At 38.0% G+C, this 22,119-nt stretch overlaps 1 protein-coding gene across 5 annotated transcripts in view; it reads right to left on the bottom strand.

Annotated features, from left to right (window-relative positions):
• NSMCE2 (NSE2 (MMS21) homolog, SMC5-SMC6 complex SUMO ligase) overlaps nucleotides 1–22,119 on the bottom strand; it is a 270,551-nt gene that overhangs the window by 171,932 nt on the left and 76,500 nt on the right. For all 5 annotated transcript variants that reach the window (XM_008001517.3, XM_038000159.2, XM_008001515.3 and 2 more), the window contains one exon: nucleotides 10,745–10,898. In XM_008001517.3, the coding sequence (XP_007999708.1) occupies nucleotides 10,745–10,898 (154 nt within the window). The remainder of the gene's footprint in view (nucleotides 1–10,744; nucleotides 10,899–22,119) is intronic.

Raw genomic sequence — 22,119 nt, 5'->3', positions numbered from 1 at the left:
GCTCTATAAAGACAAATCATAATATTAACTTGAAACAATTCATTTGACTTCAAAATTTCAGAATGGTTAATGAGTAAACCATGTCTATTTGCTATACACACAATAACACACCACACACTAAGCTGCCAAAATTCTACTTAAACTTTCTTTCCAAAAGAAAAAAAAAAGTCTTTTAAAAATGAAGTAGAAGTAGACAGAAATGCTTAGTAACTTTGTCTGAAACTTCCAGTCTATCTAACAAATACAACACTTAAATCATTCTAACTTCAGGAATTATAACTTGACAAGATAATTATTTTCTTAGGTATAATGTAACGTCATCTCTGGGACACTTAAGACTTGGTCTTCCTAATCTAGATTCAGGCTACTTTCTGAGTGTGGATGGCATCATACTCTCTTAAAATAAGTCACAATAAGAGAAACACCCAGAGTTCACAGTTTGTGTCTAAACTTGCTGCTGACTCATTTGTCCCTTGATAACTGAACCTTTCTTTACTAACTTTAATTATAGCTATCTGTCATTTTAAAACTTCCCCTTTCCTCGTGCACATATTTGCTATCCTTGTGGCCTCTTGACTGTGAGACACGGGGTAAATATGTCACCTCCAAGACTCTTTTATATAGTGTTCCGTCTGCTAAAAACAGAACTTGTACTTTTCATGCATTCCTTTCCTGCATGTGGATGTTGTAAAGATTACGCGAGATGATGTATGTGCAAGAGATTACTGTTGTTATGTTTGAAATAAATTTCATGGAATTTGTTCTAAACTTGGGATGCCATAAATATCCTCCTCCTCTCTGCCATAACACACCAACTATTTCACCAGAAACATCATTCTTAGACACTATATTCTAAATGAATTGCCAAAACCATAGGGATCTGGAAAAGAAGAACTGCTATGTAATGTCTGGTATCATTCCTACTCCCTAATCTCTAAATGCAAGTGACCAAAAAAGACTCTCTCTCAGCTAGATGAAGCAGATTCCTCCAGTGTCATCTAAGTACATCAAGGCAGTTCTATGATCTGGAAGATCTACACAGATAATTCACTCTTCAAGAGTCCTATTAAAAGTAAGATTTTTCCATGAATGATATGCTTGAATTGAGAGAAAGAAAAAAACACACAAAAGTGTTTTCAAGAATTGGTGTGGTGGCCAGGCACAGCGGTTCATGCCTGTAATCCCAGCACTTTGGGAGACCAAGGTGGGTGTATCACAAAGTCAGGAGACTGAGACCATCCTGGCTAACACGGTGAAACCCCGTCTCTACTAAAAATGCAAAAAAATTAGCCAGGCGTCATGGCAGGTGCCTGTAGTCCCAGCTATTCAGGAGGCTGAGGCAGGAAGACGGCGTGAACCTGGGAGGCAGAGATTGCAGTGAACCGAGATCACGCCACTGGACCCCAGCCTGGGCGATGAAGGGAAGATTCCATCTAAAAAAAAAAAAAAAAAAAAAGATTTGGTGTGGTATGGGGGAAAGAACATGACATGGGCTTTGGTGTCACCTAAACCTGGGTATGAATTTCAGCATCAGGGTTTTAGGCAAGTTATATTACATTTCTTTGCTTATTTTCTAATCTATAAAATAGATATAGTCATCTAATAGAGCTGAGAGAAAGAAATAATAATGCACATAAACAGGCTGGGCGTGGTGGCTCACGCCTGTAATCCCAGCACTTTGGGAGGCTGAGGCAGGCAGATCACCTGAGGTCAGGAGTTCAAGAACAGCCTGGTCAACATGGTGAAACCCTGTCTCTACTAAAAATACAAAAAATTAGCAAGGTGGGGTGGTGGGTGCCTGTAAATCCCAGCTACTCAGGAGGCTAAGGCAGGAGAATCACTTGAACCTGGGAGGCAGAGGTTGCAGTGAGCCAAGATCATGCCACTGCACGCCAGCCTGAGCAACAAGAGCGAAACTCCATCTCAAATAATAATAATAATAATAATAATGCACATAAAGTCTGCAAGTACCATAGCCTGAGCATAGGTAAGCACTCAAACAATGTCAGCTATTATTCATTAATTCAACCAGCACTCACTGAGTACTTTAGGTACTAGGCATTATACAAAGCATGCCTATGACTTGTATTGTAACTATCAGCAAATAGGAATAGGGCAAACCTAAGATGAATGCAGAGTAGATGAGTGCTTTTATTGTACAATATAAAGGACATGTAGAAAAGTTAATTTCTCACTACATAATAACTCCTGGACAGCTTAATGACCTGATTAAAACTCCACCACTATGGAATCAATCCTTTAATTTGAATTAATCTTTTTCTTAACTTATTTGGTCCCCCAAATCTGCTTTAAAATGTAAACACTCCTAAAAAGTAACAGCTTTACAAAAGAAAAGAGGGAGAGTAGCTACACTTCTCTCCAATGTTCTCTCTTCATCCCTGGCATCCTCTGTCTTCTGGTTCTACTGTTCACTAGCTTTGTTGGCCTTGGGCATATCACTTTACCTCTCTGAGGCTGCTTCATCATTAATATGGGGATGACACTCTTCAGCTGCAATGATATAAATCAAGATTTATGGAAAAGAGGAAACATATGGAGTGGGAGACACAAATAAAGCAGCAGGGAGGAAAGAGACACAAGAAAAGACAGATGCTGATGGAGAGAGGAGGAAAGAGGAGAGAGGCAAACACTCAAAGAATAAAAAATGTGTATAGGGCAGAAATTTCACTCAATGAACATAAGCTCTCAGGACACAATCCAGCCTGAAAAAGTCCACCTTGGTTGTGACATTTACGATTTTTAGCATTTCCCAACAATTAAGTCATTCAGCAAGTGAATGGCAATGGCTTCATCCACATCTTTGAGGAAAAAATGAAGACCTGCTGAGAGGTACAGAGGCGGTAAAACCATAGAAGAGCCAGCAAACTTCATCAATTTGTTTGAATGTTCTAAGCAGTCACACTTAAAAGACTTAAGCCATATTCTGTGATATTAAAAAATGTGTATTGCTGTATATACTATACGTTTGTGCCAACATATCATTGTAAGTGGTTATATACACAAAATTATGTATTTATGTTTGTTGAGCACTTCAGGGAATTTTCAAAGACAACATAAATTTTTCACCTTGTCTGCTGATTTTAGGTCTCAACCCTACAAACGCTAATTTTTGTCCTCTATTCTCTTCCTTACTGACAATGTATTGAAAGGCAAAGGATTTTTATCATCAGACTGCCTTAACTAGGTTCTGACCCTCTTTTTCTAGGCAGCTTATCTGATCAGTTGAATAAATCTGTTCTATAAATATTAACTGAGCTCCTACTATGTGAGAAACAAAAAGAACATAGGGATTCATAAGAAATTATTCCTGTCTTAAAGGGTCTTGGACTTTGGTTCATTGCAGGCCAGCAATTCACATCATTTGTGAATTTGGATAGACGGTTGTAGAAAGTAGAAAAGTTCCTCTTCAAAGTTTGTCTTGGTTTAAAAATAAAATAATAGACACTAGGAATAATAATAGCTCCTTACTCTAAAGCCTCCTATCAACTATCAGTTCTTACACTCTAGCCCAGTTAGTTGCTTTGGCTTACTCAGGCATGTCTGGACAGGCCCAGGCAAGTCTTAGCCTTAAACCTTTCATAAGCAACTTCCTCTCCTTCTTTGTTCTTCCTTGCACTTACCTATTTAGGAAAGTTTTAGGTTATTAGCAAATCGGGTATCAGTTTAAGATTGTGAGGTTCAGCTCCAGTCAATGGATGCAGGATAGAGCAGTAAGGATGACCCAAAGGCATAAGGGATAAATATGTCTGCCTTTCCTTTGTTCAGGTGTGCTCTCGCCATTGTTCCATCTGTGTGGAGCACCCTTTCTGTGGAAAGTAAAGACTGCCTTGCTAAGAGGTCCTTTGTCTCTGTGCTGACTTTTCTTCGCAACACCGATTATCTATTTCTAACAACAGTTATACCTTACGACAAAGCAAGAAATTTCTAAGTTGAATCGTATCAGGATGAAGGCAAGTTAGTCAATACCTTGCCCAGTTTAAATGCACTCAATGTATTTCTAGGCAAAGTCAAATATTTTCCCTCTTGGCACTACCTTTATTTACTTCTCATCTGTCTTCTTCCAAGTTTCAAAACTCACACATACCCTTCCAATCACTGGTCTTCTCTAGAACCACACTGTTCACCTGCATCTGGATGAGGGGGTTCCCATACCTGGCCCCCTATCACAAAACCCCCATTTGCTTTTTCAATAGAACCCAACAGGTTTCTACAATATACATTCCCAAATGAAGCAAACTGCACATTTTGGCCTTAGTTTGCAGTATCCTGAAAGCAAAACCATCGACTCTTCTGAAGATATCACAAACTAACAGTAAATTAAATGGCTGCTGTCTCTCATTAAAGTGTCTAATAAGGCACTAAAAAAATTACATTATGAGAAGGTAAAGCCAAAGGTTACAAACTAACAGTTTTGTCTGAACAGTGTTTTAAAAATCTAGTAACTGAAAAACAGAAAAATCTAGTAACTTAGATTTCTGAGTTTTCCAAAACAACCTGAAGATCTGGCAACACTGGGTCCACACCCCCTCACAGCAATAATAAGCTGGCAGGGGTGACAGGTGTCCTCTTTAAGTAGCACAGAAGCTCTTAAGCACATGATGGTTTTCCGGAAGATTGTTGTGACCATCAAGGACCTGTGCTATGGTAATACTACCCTGTGCCTAGGCCTCATGCTGGAGTTCAAAGAGTACATCAGTAAGCAAAACATAAAAACCCCTACCCTTGTGCAACTACACTGCGGTTTTGAGTAGACGCTCAAGGAGATGGAAAAGTCACCAACTAAAAACAGTAAAGTGAAGGTTTCTAATGTTCCTGAGAACACTTAATAGTATCCTTGAGAGAATCCTTTTGTAAAGTGAATGGCCACTCCCTCCTTTTGTCAGTTTTGAGATCTAGATTGGGTGTGCTTAAAATGAATACATATTAATTGCTAGATGACAGTGTTAATTCCTATGTCTCTCTATGTCCGATACAAATATCATCGTCACTCAAAATGATGTATAAGCTGCACTCATAGATGCAATTATCTCTGTATCATATATTCTATATCTAACAGTGACCTAAATATACTGTCTAAATTTGTGGTGAAGCTTTTCAGATAAGCATTTTTTCATTAAAAGCTAATACGATATGTTCTTAAGTTTAGCATTTAAATGTACTAACAAAATTATACTGCATATTAAATTAATACTAAAAATTTCAGATTCACATTCAATTCTATTTTTGAACATAAAGCAAAGCCCTTCTGTTTTGAAAGTTTCTAAATCTCAATCTTAGAAACTTTCAAAACAGAAGGGCTTTGTCAACTGCCCTCAATTTCGGCCTTTGCTGATGTACGCTAAAATCCACAGGGCCTGAAAGTCGCGTAACAGGTAAATGAATAAAAGACGCCAGAAAGATTGCTTGATGACTTGAAAAAGTGTCTACACAGAGGAGTTCACACATTCTAATTAAGTTCTCCTGATGTTAAAATTGCAAGAAACCATGAGCTGTAATAGGAAGGCAGTTTAAGGCAAGGAGAAGAGAAAATTATCCATACTGTCCAGCTACATTAAAATTATTTCATCCAAGAAAGTCTGGTTATGTCTGCTTTAAACCAAATCATACTGTCTCACTTCATAACTTGGGTTACTGAGAATATAATTACTGTTTAGGAAATTCTTCTCTGTGAAATTGTTCCCTAACTCAGTTATCACGACCATCACTATCCTAGTCATCTTGTGTAGAAGTATAGAAGTTATCTTCAATCTTGATTTTGTGACTCCAAGAGTTGGAAGTATCTAAGATAGGTGGTATCTGAAGGGAGAGTAGGCTACTATTAAGTGACTCAAATCCAAGTCTTCTGGCTGCTAAGCCACAGTCTTTCCATTATGCTGTACTAGCTCTTCCTCAATAACTTACACCTAAAGCTTTTAGAGCTAGCAGAGCCAGTATCTCATTTAATCTTGGTAATGACCCTGAGATGTAAGCTGAGGCAGATGTAATTATTTCTAACATACAGGACACTGGGTATCTAAAGGATAAAATCATTTGTTCAAAGATGTTATATCTAATGCCAGTAATATCTATAAGACATAATTATTAGGAAAATAATTGTGTGTAACTGAAATATATTATCTTTAGAGTAACAGTATCTTTAAATGAGTGTAGTATATCTGTTAGGTTTGTATTCTGAGGATGGTAAATACTAGACATCTGTACTGCCCTCTCCTTTCCCACTGTTATCTTTTAGCACATTCTTTCCTACTGGAGCTGAACCCAGTCTCAAAATCTCTCTGAACCTCCTGCTCCAGAAAGCCCCATACCAGTTGACTGGCATGGCATTCCTGTTTTCACTCTCCTCACTTAGGTCCCACATTGTATACCATTTGTTTCTGATGTTTTCTTTGCTTTTGACTTGATAGTTGTTGTTAATGGTTCTCATATTATATCATGTGTGTATACACTATCTTCTGCATTTACAGAGTCCTGCTTTTCACTTTTTATTTCAGAGCCTCAACTATAGTAATTCATACACAGTGAATCCTCAAAGTGTTCTGAATGTACCTGAGACAAATGGATGGTATTTAGGGAAAAAATCTAAAATTAAAAAAATAAAAACTGCCATTATTCCTGAATATAATTTAGATCAAGGGTCAGTAAACATTTACTGTAAAAAGCCAGATAATAAATATGATAAGCTCTGCTAACCAGATGATCTGTGACACACCCACTCAACCCTGCCATGACAGTGTGACAGTACCCACAGAAAACACATTAACAGGTGAGTATGACTATGTTGCCATGAAACTATTTATGGACACTGAAATAGAATTTTCGTATAATTTTCACAAGTCACCAAATATTACTCCTCTTTTGATTTTTTTCTCCAACAATTAAAAAATATAAAAACCATTGTTAGCTTGCAGGCCATAGAAAATCAGGAGGCAGGCTGAATTTGGTCCATGGCCCAGAGTTTACTGACCCCTGGCCTAGATCTAGAGTTGTCAAAGTGAGAACTTCTGGTGGTCTGCAAGATCTTTCCAGCAAGTTCAGTTGCCAATGTGTGAGACAAAATTTTCTTTGTATACATCAACAAAATAGACCAAATGTAGATGCAAATATGAGGATCTAGCTACCTTCTATTAAATAAGCCAAAAATTGAAGAGACTGGCAAAATGTAAAAGAATGCCACTCTTCTCAATAATTTTTCCTCTATGTTTGTAAAATGTAAAGTGGTATCCCATATCAAATACTGTCCATATTAACATGCCACAGGCTTATTTATAATATGTTAATATTTTAAAAATTCTTCAGTTTTGATTTCTAACATGATAAATGTCAGTTGATATAACCAATAAACAAAAGCTCTCTGGGGGCTCTCAGTAAATTTTAGGAATGTGACCAGGCGTGGTGGCTCATGCCTGTAATCCCAACACTTTGGGAGGCTGAGGCAGGTGGATCACCTGAGGTCAGGAGTTCAAGACTGGCCTGGCCAACATGGCAAAACCCTGTCTCTACTAAAAATACAAAAATTAGCTGGGTGTGGTGGTGTGCACGTATAATCCCAGCTACTTGGGAGGCTGAGGCAGGAGAATCACTTGAACCTGGGAGGAGGAGGTTGAAGTGAGCCAGGATTGCACCACTGTACTTCAGCACGGGTAACAAAGCGAGACTCTGTCTCAAAAAAAAAAAAAAAAAAAAAAAAAAAAAAAAAAAAAATTAAGAATGTAAAGGGAGCATAAGACCAAAAACTTTGAGAACCAGATGCTGAGCCACAGACAGATCAACTTACAGCTCGTACACTGCCAGCACAGTGTACCTAGGCCTGCCCACGAGACAAAACCACCTGGGAGACAACTTCATTGCAAGCTCTATCTTGGCCTCTTCCCACCTAAAAGATTCCTGGCATTTCTCTGATTAGATCCTGATTTGGTCAAATGCAATCCCATTCATTTATGTTCTCACATAATAAAGTTAGTGGATATTTTCATAAAACAACTCTTTGGATCTATGTAGAACATAAAAGTACTTCAGCTTTTACTCTGTCAAAACAGGCATCTAGAAACAAGTCTCTCTCCCTAGCCTCTATTTTCTAATCTTAAAAAAAAAAAAAAAAATTATTATTGCAATTCCTTGCCACCAGAACATATCCCAAAACGATTCATTAGCTCATTTACATATCATAGTGTACCTTTGACCTGGCTACACAAATATTGTGGGGGCCTGATCCTAATTAGAACCCTCACAGCAGTGTTAAATCTAAAGAAAGAAAATCCACTAGACATGGTACAAGTTTAATTAATAGTGCTAATAATACCGCACTAAAATTACATTTTGCAAGTAAGGCATACAGATCTTATAGAGAATTTTTTTAAAGTATTAATATTTTGTTTGTTCTGTCATTTGAAATTTAAAAACTTTTTAAAAAAAATTCTAGGGGAAATTTTTATTTTAATTATTTTAGGGGAAAGTTATTTTAATTCCAGTGTTACAATATACAGGGAAACCTTATATAAGGAAGTATTTCTTTCAATATAAATATACATGAGGTTTGACTGTTTATCCAAATAACGTGTACTGGTGGCCTGAGGAAACATTTTCTTTCTTTTTCCAACCCCATTTTAAAGAGATTTAAGAAACAATAGCCACGATTTCAACATTTATCATTTTGTTGTTCTTAATTAGAAAGTGTTTCTCCATGAGTATATGATTCTAAAAGTCTCCATCCTTTACCTTGTGGAATAATAACTTTGTAAACAATAACAAAAGAAGAAACAATTTATATTTTTGAATATTTGTCCTTCAACCTGTATTATAAAAATACTTAAAAATCAGGAATTGTGATTGGATGCTAAGTCTGCCACAATTTATGAGTACTGGTTCCAAATAGTCAAATAAAATACATTTGGCTACTTAAACCAACACCAAAAGTGAAATTCGTTAGCATCTTTTTTTTTTTTTCAAGATTGAAAAATTGCTATTTATTTGACAAAAAAACTTTTGCATTTAATAAAGAAATGTTAATAACTGGTACATACATTAGTTCAAAATATTTTCACTAAGCACCAAATAGAATAGTTCCCGGACTTTTCACTGAGAACACCTTTGAAAAAATGCCTAAAACAATCAGTTTATTTAGGTTTTTAACCAAGAAATCGAAAGCTGCCAATCAGAGTTTCTAATTACCACGAGACGACCAGGTAAACAACCTTGAGGTCATATAATATGAGCTTTTAAAAGCTTTGTTTAATCTCTACATCCCAACTGAGGGGATTTGTTGGCCTCAGGCTGGTAATCACAGGTCCATGTGCCAGATACTACACACACATACATACACACACACACACACACACACACACACACACCACTGAATAATAAGTATCATGGATAAAGGATAAAGACTACATGGCCCGTGTATATTTAAGGGGAATAATGTCTAATTCTCATGGCTGTACAATTAATTCACAAGCATCTTTAAGATCAGAAAGCCACTGGCAAATTATTGTCTCTTTGGGGAATTATTAATCATTTGAGGGAAGAGTGAAAAATACATTAGAAGAATGTTGGGAGCTGTGCTGTTCAAAAAAGAACAAAAAATAAACTTAAAATATGGGGAAAATGCTTACTGGTTAAATCTACAGTAAAAACAAAAGTCTCATCATGATTGCAAAACATTCCAAATTGTGAAACTTAAGTTATTTGTAAAATAGACAAAAGTGAAGCAGCTTCCTCAGTCATTTTTTGAGATCTCAGCATCAATTTAAAGAAAATGCTTATATTTAAAAGAAAGCCTATTTCAAAATACGAATCCCTACATTAAGCACATATAAGGACATGAGGTAAATTTATGTCTCATTTATCATACAACATTTCTGCTCTATGTGTGTGTAAATGAAGGTGTTGGGAGACTGAAGTTAGAAAAGGTTATTTGCTTCACTACTCACTTCTTTAAGAAATACAAGCTTCTCAATCCTAAAAGAAGCAAAGACTATAGGACTAAATAGATGCTAATGTGAAAAAATCCATTTATATAAAATTGGTATGTGGACCACATGGAAGAATGGGAAAAGAAAGGACATATGTACTTTACTGTGCAGAAAAGATATATTATTTCTGGTAAATACTGTCTAAAAATTTTTTTTGGTATAAAAAATTATATTGCCCGCTCTAATTCTTAAGTCAAAATTATGTCCACTAAAAAACCTGAATGTAATAGTTTATTAAGAAGGCAACAAATTTAAAAACCACATGGAATTTTATACTACCACAATGCTAAAACGGATCAGAGAGATTTTGGTCTATAGTTGAGAAGATAAAGTGGTCTTCTGAGAAAACATAGCTAATATTACTCCAAAGCGGCAAAACCAGAATCAAAGTATGGTTATCTTACAGTATGGCACAGCAGTTTAAAACTTGAACAATACCATTAGTATTTAAATAAAATAGTTTTCAGTTTTATTTTGTTTTCCCAATTCCCCTCCCCAGCAATGGGACAATACACATAACTAGCTGCTGGGAAATTTTCTGAGCACTTTGTGGAAACTGTTGGCTTTCAGAAATGGGCAGGCTGATTTGAACCAAAAATTAGACAAAATACAGAATTGCAACAATAGAAAGCAACTTAGAAAGAGGATCAAGCCAAGCAGATAAGCAAACTTTATAAAATCAGTTAACTGGGCTGTTCATCAAGTCAGTTCCCTAATTTCAAAAAGCCAAACCAAAGCAAAGCATGTTGACTTACATTGCTTCTTTAGTTCTTTCAGCTGTTGTTTAAACTGTACAAATTTTTCATTATTTTGAAAGTCTGCATCTGAATTCTTGTTCTGTAAAGCCAAAAATTTCTTCTCCACCAATAATTTTAAATCTGGTATTTTTTCTGGACGTTCTTCTTTTACCTAAGGGAGACAACAAAATAACCTGAGTTAAATGTTAACAATAATAGTGTTAACAAAGTTTTTTTTTTTTTTTTGAGACGGAGTCTTGCTCTGTCGCCCAGGCTGGAGTGCAGTGGCCGGATCTCGGCTCACTGCAAGCTCTGCCTCCCGGGTTCACGCCATTCTCCTGCCTCAGCCTCCCGAGTAGCTGGGACTACAGGCACCCGCCACCTCGCCCGGCTAGTTTTTTGTATTTTGTAGTAGAGACGGGGTTTCACCGTATAAGCCAGGATAGTCTCGATCTCCTGACCTCGTGATCCGCCCGTCTCGGCCTCCCAAAGTGCTGGGATTACAGAACAAAGTTTTGCAACATTGTTTTTATCTCAGATAATTCAAAGCAAAAGATAGTAAGGTTGAAAACAATCTCTTGAACAAAGCACCAGAGAGGTTGGGATATGTTCTAGGACAGACTGCTGGCAAATATTGAAGGGAATCATTCATGCCAACTACTCATTCTATTTTGGCTTCCATAAGCTAGTGGCCCTTCAATGATCCTACTAACTTGTTGTCTTCTAATAACTACCAGGGACAATCACAAATGTGGCAACTTCATCAGACCTGAGCATCACCACCCAAGTTTGGTCAGTCCTCTCTTGCACTCACCAGTGGTTATTCCATCCTTCATGCTCAACAATCCTTTTTTTTTTTTTTTTTTTTTTTTTTTTGGCCCTCCACCCTAGCAGGTGAGAGTCACTTCTACTTTACAAAAGTGGCTGGGGTTTTAGCCTTGACCTTCCATAACGTCCTGCTATGCCAAGGAATAAGTGTCCCCTGATTCTGTTCAAGGCTAAATTATCAACCCATGTTCTCCTCCATTCCCAATATTATAAAATCATTTCCCAATATTATAAACTTTCAAATATGCAGAAAGGTTGATGGAAGAATATTGTGAACACTCATTCATCTACTTCCTAGGTGCCACAATTAACATTCTGCTCTGTGTGTGTTATCACATATCTATCCATTTATCTATTTCTCTATCCATTCTCAACCCTGTTCTTAATTACATCTTCTTCATCTCCTTTACAACAAACTTTCCTCTCTACGCACTCTTTTCTCAAGAACCTTTACACAGGCCCTTCACACCCATTTTTTAAAAACAAACAACCTCTTATAATCCCAGCTCCCTGCCCCTTGTTATTTTCTGTTCATATTCCACCTCCTTGGGGGAAAAAAGGAGCCACTTTTTCCACTTTCTCATCCTCCAGCTTTAGCCACTATAGTCAAGCTGCTGCCTCACCACTTCGCTGCAGCTGCTCTGCATCAGGCCTTCATAATTGCTCCCTTTCATCACTGGCCCTTTCCTGATGCTCCTGCTGCTAAGCAAATCTCACCAGATTCTCTATTGTGCCCTATACACTTTAGACAGACTTCTACTCCAGGAACACTCCAGGAATATTCAATTGCTTATTTTTATGCCTCTTTCCCCTAATAAAGTGTAAACTCCTTGAAAGATGTCTGATTTATCACGGTATTACCAGTGCCCAGCACACAGTAGGTAGTACTCAACATGTATTTCAAATAAGTTAATCTTATTAGCTCCAAATATACTTACCCACTAAAAGCCACGATTTATTAGCTGCCATTATTATTAGCATACAGTACAATTTCTAGGCTGGAAGACAGCTTAGAGATAATCTAATCTTGATCTCCCCCCCCCAGTTTCACAAATAAATAAAATGATTTAGAACGAAGTCAAATGACTTATCTTCTACATCCAACTAGTCAGAGGTAAGACAACAAGTTAGATAAAGAAAATTCTTGATATTGGTTCTAGTCAGTGGCATATATTCCTAATCTCTATGAATCTGAGTTATCAATGCATATGGATTCAGAAGATTATCTTCAAATATCTGCTTTAACTTTTGTCACAGAGAAAAAACATATACTCTTCTTTTGCTTAATTGCTATGCATTTTGATTACTAAATAGAAAATGAGAATTAAGCATGAAACCAAAATGTCTAAAATTTATATTTTAGTGTAGGAACTAACTGTCTTCTTGTATTGCTAACCCCCAAGTGCTGGATTCACCATTAAAGAGAGTTTCAGAAAACATGGAAAGGCTTTAATGACAAGTGTTATATGTAATTAAGGATTTAACAGAAGTACCGTATGGCTAAAGAACCAATAAAGCTCAATTTGGAAAAGAGAAGATAGAAAGGCAATTTAATACTGCCTTATATCTCAAGAAAAAGAGCTATTACACATGGTGACTAGCTATCCTCTACCTCTACATAATAGAACAAAATGCAGGAAGTTCAAAATCGTAGCATCAAGAATTGAGAGCAGACCTAGAAAATAAATTGCTGGTTCTTAGAATAGGATTATAGGCTTTCTTTCTGGATTTATAAAATAAAATGGACTCAAATCCACCTAAGATGTTAATGGTAACATTATAGGAAGGCATTCGGGTGAGCCTTGCCAAGGTGCAATCAGTCTGAAATTATTATGTAATCTGGGATGATCTAAGCAGATGATAAGTAAAATCTGAATGTTGTCTTCCAACAAAGTCTCTAACACAACCTACTTAATTTCCACAGTTCCACTACAACCACTGCTGAGGAGGTGAAGACTGAGTAGAGACTGGGGGTGGAGGGGAGAGGCATTTTGAGGTCTCACAACATGGACAACCTGAAATATGACTAGGAAAAGCTGAATAAACTAAATTTTTAGTGATTGACTGTGTTTTTCCCCCCATAACCAGAACCTTTAGAAAACTGCTGTAAAGCACATAAATTCACTGCTGTAAATGTCTTCTCTGAAAGTTTGAGTCTGCATGGCCATCCATTGCAAAGAGAACTTACTGTACTCTAGCTATCAAAATGAAATTTTAAAAAATTCAACTCATTATCTCTTTAAATCAATAAAATAAATGGGCACTAACTATTTTTTAATGGTTTCTTGCTTTGTTTGAATATCTAAGAGAAACAGATTAATGAGAGGAAAAAAATTGAGTGGCTGATCATGTAGTATGAAAAAGATAATAAAGATGACCCTCTTTCCCTAGGATATATATTTTTTTTAATTAAAGAGACAGGGTCGGGCTGTGTCACCCAGGATGGAGTACAGTGGCATGATCACAGTTTACTGTAACCTTTAACTTCCCTGGACAAATTTCAAACACCTCAAAGAAATTTGAGTTGGAAAGAGAGGATCTGTTAGATTATTAGGTCCATCCTTTCCCCAATAATAATGTCTCCCCAGATACAGGACTTAGAATCTCAGTGAATTAAAAGATACTAGGTGTATTAATTTACTAGGGCTGCAATAACAAAGTATCACAGATTAGGTGGCTTAAACAACAGAAATTTATTTTGTCACAGTTCTAGAATCAAGAAGTCCAAGATCAAGGCATCAGCAGGGCTGGGTCCTATGGCATCACATGGTCTTCCCTCTACACAGGTCTGTGTCCAAATTTCCACCTAAGGACATCAGTCATATTGGATTAAGGCCCACTTACTGACCTCATGTTAACTTAATGACTTTTTTTTTTTTTTTTTTTTGAGGCAGAGTCTCGCTCTGTCACCCAGGCTGGAGTACAGTGGCATGATCTCGGCTCACTGCAAGCTCCACCTCCTGGGTTCATGCCATTCTCCTGCCTCAGCCTCCCAAGTAGCTGGGACTACAGGCGCCCGCCACTGCGCCCACCACCACGCCTGGCTAATTTTTTGTATTTTTAGTAGAGACGGGGTTTCACCGTGTTAGCCAGGATGGTCTCGATCTCCTGACCTTGGGATCTGCCCACCTCGGCCTCCCAAGTGCTGGGATTACAGGCATGAGCCACCGCGCCTGGCCAACTTAATGACTTCTTTAAAGACCTGATTCCAAATACAGTCAAATTTGGAGGTCCCACTAGGGGTTAGGACTTCAACATATGAATTTCAGAGAAACACAATACACTGGATTAATGTTTATAACATTATAATTTAAAAATGAGAGAAGCTACTGAGAAGTAAATAGTAGGTACCATACTTACATGATAAAAATTTAATTCTGCCCTTTGACAACAAAACGTCAGATTTTTCCGTACCACCCGCTTACTCATCCAGTATTCAGTGAGTGCTCTCTATGTGCTAAGCACTGTAGCTAAAATGAGAGTAGACCAGAAGAGTGGATCAGGAGCAGAGGGTCAACAGCTCTGGAAGCCAGATTATAGAACTGAGACCTGACCCAACGGGCAGTCAGAAAGACACTACAAGATTTCAAGGAGTAAAGTGATACTGAGAGTTTAAAAAAAAAAAAAAAAAAAAAAAATTACTATCGTTAATGCCTGGAGGACACACAACTGACAGGGAGGGAGAGGGCAGTTGCTGCCATATGTTAACTAATGGCAAAGGGGCGGGCAACTGGGATGCTGTTTTTGAAGCAGAATCATCAACTCTTGTTTTGAGAGGAAGACAAGGGAGTAATAATGCCTCCAAGATATTTAATGTGGACAACCAGTCAAATGCTATTGTCTTGAGGAAAGCAGCAGAAATCACTGAAACCGTAAGACTTTGAAGTGAAGTTACCTAGTATGAAGCTGGAAACATTTAAAATGAGGGCATGGGAAAAAGAAGAGAGATGAAAAAGGAACTCTGAAAAACAAAAGAAGAAAACCAGCAATGAGGAATGCTACAGAAGAAAGGAAAGAGAAAATTTCCATTAGAGAAGTGCTTGTCCTTTGGGGAAAATGATGCAAGTGAGCTTAAGTAAGAAAAGGGCTAATCCTTAAATCCACGGGATTTAATTACAGGGCATTCTGCACACAGCGCTGGAATTATGGCTCCATGAAGCTTCTCTCAGACAAGGGTTATGTCCCTGGTGTCTGGCACACTGCCTGTTGCACAGTGGGTGCTCAGATGATGTGGGTGAATGAGTAAATTATAGGAAGGCTAAATACACTGTGTTGAGATGAGAAAGGGGTTAACGGAGTTGCGTGTGAACCAATGTATAAAGTTTGACGGCAAAGGAAGAACAAGATGAGAAGCAGATCAAGGGAATGAGAGTGCTAAAGATACTTGTTTATTTGTATAGAGGAACAGGAGCTAGAAGTTGTTATGATGGAGAAGAAAAAACTTGGAGCTTGGGATCAGACAGATCTGAATCCACTCTGGGTATGGATCTTAAGACAATCCCCTGGGCCTTGAAATTCTCTCATCTCTTAATTAGGAATCAGGAACACCCACCTCAATGCTGTGAAGACTTAACTAAACCAAGCCTGTGTTTAACTCTGGGCCCATAGTAAATGATCAAAAACTTTTATTCTTTTCCTTCTAACTTCAGCAGAGACTTCAACACAGTTGTGGGATGAGGAGGAGCTGACAAAGAAACATACATAAAAAACTATTCAGAGAAACCAAGTAACAAATTCCATTTGAGAAAACCATTCCAGTACCAGGGCAAAAAATAGAGAAGTCTGCAACCAGCTGGGAAAGCATGTCAATTGTCTTTACAGGTGTCAGAAATGCCTATGGGGCTAGACAAGCAAGGATATGAGGAAACTCACAATAAGTGCAGGCCCATAGGAAGTGGTGAGGACTGTGTGAAGTAGATGGTACAAGCCCCAGATAAGAGGAAACCTGTCACTTGACTGCCAATGCCTACTGCCAGGTAAGAAGACAAGCCCGGGCTTTTACAGGACAGTTAGAAACCGGGATCTTAATGAGACATTCTTCTGGTTTTTAAGACAATGTATAGTATCGCTGTGAGGTAAATAAATGAAGCAATAAAGCACTCACCCGCCTGACGCAGAAAATGTTCAATAACGAGTAGCTGTTAGTATTGTTACTATTAGTATCTATCTATATATATCTCCAGTGTTGCTGAATACACAGGTCTGTAGCTCATCAAGACTGACATAAAAACACCCACGTGGAGCAACCAGTGTATGGATTTTAATGGAAACCATGGAAGTGAAGGGGATCACCAAGGAGACTGAATAAATAGAAACAACAACAACAAAAAAGGACCAAGACCGAACTCTGGAGGATATCATATTTTAAGGGCAGCTAGGCGGTGGCTCAAGCCTGTAATCCCAGCACTTTGGGAGGCCGAGACGGGCGGATCACGAGGTCACGAGATCGAGACCATCCTGGCTAACACGGTGAAACCCCGTCTCTACTGAAAAATACAAAAAAACTAGCCGGGCGAGGTGGCGGGCGCCTGTAGTCCCAGCTACTCGGGAGGCTGAGGCAGGAGAATGGCGTGAACCCGGGAGGCGGAGCTTGCAGTGAGCCAGGATCGCGCCACTGCACTCCAGCCTGGGCGACAGAGCGAGACTCCGTCTCAAAAAAAAAAAAATAAAAAAAAAATAAAAAAAAAAAATAAAAAGTTAAGAGTTAAGAAACAACCAAAAGAAAATATCCACAAAGTTTAGGAAGGAATTTTGAGATGTCAAATGCTGCAGAGAAATCAAGCTAAATAAGAAGTGAAAAGTATGCACTAGACTTTTGAGTCACTAGAGACTCTAGCAAGAGCAGACATATGCACAAAGGCTGACTCCAAATATCCAGGTCTTTGTTTAATGAATTGCTTCAAAAAGAAGGAAACAGTAACAGGGAGAAACACGCAAATTCCCAGAAATTCCACAGACTCTTCAATGAATTGCTCATTTTAGCTCAAAATCACTTGTGAATACTTAGCTACATGTAATCAGAATCCAACACCCCTATGACTGCAGTATTTCTCTATGTCAGCAAGGAGAAGGTAATCAATGAGTTGACTGTTAGGAACTAAGTTAGGCCTCCAAATGGCTCTGTCCTTATAAACAGAGGCTTGTTTTAGAAAAAAAGATAATGGTAGAAACAAAAAGCAGAACTCAGTCCTTACCCATGCTGAAACTACATATTATTTTCACCATATTTTAACACAAACATTAAATGTATTTACATGACGATAATATAACTCATTTCTTTCAAACAATATTGTATGCATATGTAATTACTTAAAGTGTGTCATTTTATTGCCACAGGGCAAAGTCAAAGTCTCCTCCTCTTCCAATTATCATTATTTCCTTATAACCATCGTTTCACTGGGAAGGGAGATCACAGGGGCTAAGGATATTAATGAGCTGAGTCATTCACACACTTTTTGAATCATGTGAGACTCTAGTATAAAATTAGTCACTCCTGTAACTGAACCAAGACCCAGATTGATTGACTTTCTCCAAAACAGCCATTGTTAGATGTCTGCCTCCCAAAATAACACATACTCGGTGATTTACATTTTGGAAACGACACAACCTTCAGAAGTTTATCACAGACACATACTAGTGATAAGCAGTTTGCTTTGTGTTCTGCTTAGTACTAGTACTCTAAGTATTCCAACTTTTTATTCCAAGTTTTAATTTGTAGTGATCTAAGGTTATGAAACTGCTTTCATGCTGGAAATCCAGAGGGAATTGCCTCAATTGATCCTAGAACATTCATTCAACAAATAATTACTGAGTCCCAGTTGGGTGCCAGGCATTATGCTAAGCACCAAGACATTTATGGAAGATGGCCCACACTTAATGACACACCACCAACCCAACTTGTCGTGCACAGGGTAAATTTATATAGGCCAACACTGTCTCCACCTTTATATAGCAAAAAAACTTGGTAAAGTTGTTTTTAAAAGGCATGCCTAAGCTGAGAATCATCATGCTTTCACTGGGTATAACCTAATTGCATGTATATATGGACACACTATATTTTCTAGAGTTAGTATATTGCCTCTGTCCTATTTAAAAATCACAAACACTAATGATGACCAGCATGGATTATACCTCTTCATCTCCTGCCAGTTTCTGTTGCCAGTTGCACAACCTACACTGAACTCTATTGGACCAAATTACCTGTAGCTGAGTATGTTTCCTAGTGCCACTATTTAGCATGGTTTTGACTTTTGACAAAACACTTAAGAGAGAATACTTCCTTGTTGAGCATTACGACACATCAAATGGACTTTATGGTTTGCCAAGGTGTTGTAATACACTATTATTAAGTAGCAGCCAACCAAACATGGAAACACCTTTCCTCCTTCAAGCCTTTTGGAAAAATTGTGAAAATGAATAAGCTTAAACATGGGTAAGAATGCTATTTGTCTAGTTCTAATGGACTAGTCTTATTGGAATAGACAGTTGTCTAACAGATGGAAGCTGAATGAGGCAACCTGCCATCTATGTGCATCTGTTACTAAACATTTATGCTGTTAAAAATTACTCCAATAAATTTCCCATGGCACTATGCCCACTATAAGATGATGACCAACCGGAATGATTTATTTACACAGAATACAGCATTTGGATTCCCATATTGGTGGAAAAGAAACCAAACTGATTTTACATCTCTGGGTTTTTTTGTGTTGTTTTGGCAGAAATTCATAGAAACATGCATTATTTATTTATTCATTTATTCATTCAATAAATATTTACTGAACATCTACCACATGTGGGAGGCCTTGGAGATGTTATAACAAACAGACTAAAGTGGTCCCCATTGTCTTCAGAGGCTTTTGATCTAGTGGGGGAAACAAATATTCAAATATCAAGCAGATTATCACAAACTATAAAAAGTGTTGGGAAGGAAATATATCAAGTGCTGGGAGAACATACAGCAACATAACTATTCAGAATACCATTTCACAGGCAATCTTTTTAACAGTGCTCAATGTAAACACAGGTCACACTGAGGGCAAGGTGAAATGAGGATTATTATTATTGTTGTTAAAACGCTTTGCACTTACACAGCACCTTTCGTCTGAGTGGTTCAAAGCCTTATATACACAAAAATATCATTATCCCAATTTCACAGATATGAGGAATAGGCAGCTCGCAATAGTTAAGCGTCTTGCCCAAGGTCATAGTGAGTCAGTGTCAGCCAGTTTCAACTCATTCAAACCTCCATTCATCTTAAATGTTTTACTTTGCTTGTGCCTCCAAGTAACAACTCAGAATGGACTTAATTTTATGAAAACATACATGATTTCAGACATACATGCTAACTTTTAGTGGTCACTTGTCAGTCTTCGTATGAAAAGACACATATTCTGAATATGAAACTGCCTTTCCTGTCCACCACACCTCTGCCATCCACAGAATGACTGAATGCCTCATTCATCGCCACGGTATCTCACTCAAGATTTAACAGTGAAAGAGTACAACGATGGAATGATGCTAATGGGATTTACTGTTCTTACCACATACCTTATCATCTAGAAGATCATCTTTCAGAATGCTGAAATCATCTTCTGAAGATTCAGTTCCAAATAAAATTAGATAGGGTGGTGTCTCCCAAGATGCTCAGAACCAGTGAATAGTACAAAACATTGTTTCCCCCACAGCCATAATACAGGGCCCAGTAACCAAGGGACAGAAGCAGAATTAGTTACATATCTTCTCCTCTCCCTCATCACACCTAACGACCAACTTGCAATTCCCCATCACTGCGCCTCTGGTTCTGCTCGTTTAACAGTCTCAGCACCCAAGTGAAGAATGATTTCACCAAGGGACTCAGCAATGCCTCCACTGACTTGGAAGCTTAAACTGCAACCTAGCAATTCTGAACTCCTCATGACACAGAACAGGGACAAAAAGGGAGGTGACAGAATTGGTTGTGTTAATTAATCTTGATTATCAAGGATAAAGAAGATTGCTGCAACAGAATGAGAGAAGGGAAGTATGTGTCTGGAATCTGGAACACCTCTTGGTTTGACCACATCTAGCGGTAAAAGATAATGGAAGATAGAAACAACTCCAAACAGGCAGGATCACTAACGACTCAAAGCCCCCTTCCCCACCTATGAATGACAGTCTAAAGTGTTGTCAGATAAAAGTCAGTCAGATAAAAATCTACCATTAGCTGAGAGCTGGCTGAGGGCAAAAAGAACATGGAATGAGCGATGGAGGAAGGGAGTTAAAAATACAACTTTGGATCAGAACCAATAGCAAAAGCTAAGACTGAAGTATCTACTCATATTTATTATTTGGTCTGACATACACACATTTATGTTTTTAACCAATTTCCCCTTCTCCTTCTCTCCTAATGTTTTATAAAAATAAGTTGGTGGCTCACTAGATGTAGACTGACATAAGGGAACCTTAACAAAAGGAATAAGCCCAGCTCAGATATTTTGGACTTCACGGTGGAAACGGTACCTGGTGAGATGTATCATTCCCCCTTTTGGGGAGGGGGAGAGCATGTTTTTCACTTTTAGAAAAAATAGCTGCAACACGTTAGGAGGAAACATTTTGTTGTTGCTGCCACTATTTTTGTAAATTTAAGTCTGGGAAAAAAGTATACACAGAGGTTGAGTAGCCAAGCTTACCTGTCTAGAACTGTTTGAACATTTATCCTAAATCGGGGAATTTCTCACCCTAGGAGTAGTATTTCACTGCAGTAAGAACCAGAAATTCTCTTGGCTTTCCCTGCAGCAAGCATACAGATATGCCACCTCAGTCCTTTGCCTGTAAGACTTTAATTCTTGAGAATAACACGAGGGAGGTGCAGCACAGAGGGTGCTGGCAACAGACCCTGGAACCAGATTATCTAGGTATTTAACCTTTAAATCCCAGTTCTGCCTTGTATTAGCTGTGTAATCTTCGGCAAGTTACTTCACCACTCAGAAAATCAATTTCTTCATCTATAATCTACTTAACCCTTGAGTATTACATGAATTAATGTAGATAAAGAATTTAGAGTTTTAAAATACAGTAAATTAAAAACTGAGTTCCTCGGTCACACTGCCAAGTGCTCCAGTGTTCAATAGCTCTCTTTGGACGTGGCTTGTGACTACCACTCTGGACACAGCAGATATAGAACATTTCCATCACTGCAGGAAGAGGCACTGGGAAGTGCTGACATAGAGAATACTTTCTAGTACTCGGTAAGCACTCAAATGATAACAGCTGCTATTATTATTACTGGTATTCTTATGGTCACGTTGTTGTTATCATTATCATAGCAAGTTTAAGATGCAGCCAGACAAAATCTGGTAGAAGAGATGAACAAGAAGCAATTTAAATGCTGTAATCTGATCAGAATTAACAGCAGTATAAGTAGCAGCAGCTGCTCTCAACTGTCTATTATTGGCAAGGTACCGAGGTAAGCACTTCACATAGATTATTTTATTTAACCCTCCCCCAAACAAATAACATCAGAGGTAAGAATGAATACATCCTATGTTATTGATTAGGAACTGAAGCTAAGGAGTGGTCTAACT

The sequence above is a fragment of the Chlorocebus sabaeus genome, chromosome 8 (genome assembly GCF_047675955.1).
Source record: "Chlorocebus sabaeus isolate Y175 chromosome 8, mChlSab1.0.hap1, whole genome shotgun sequence".
Taxonomy (NCBI): domain Eukaryota; kingdom Metazoa; phylum Chordata; class Mammalia; order Primates; family Cercopithecidae; genus Chlorocebus; species Chlorocebus sabaeus.
Note: the sequence above shows the minus strand (reverse complement) of the source record. Positions and strands in the feature narration are given on the sequence as shown.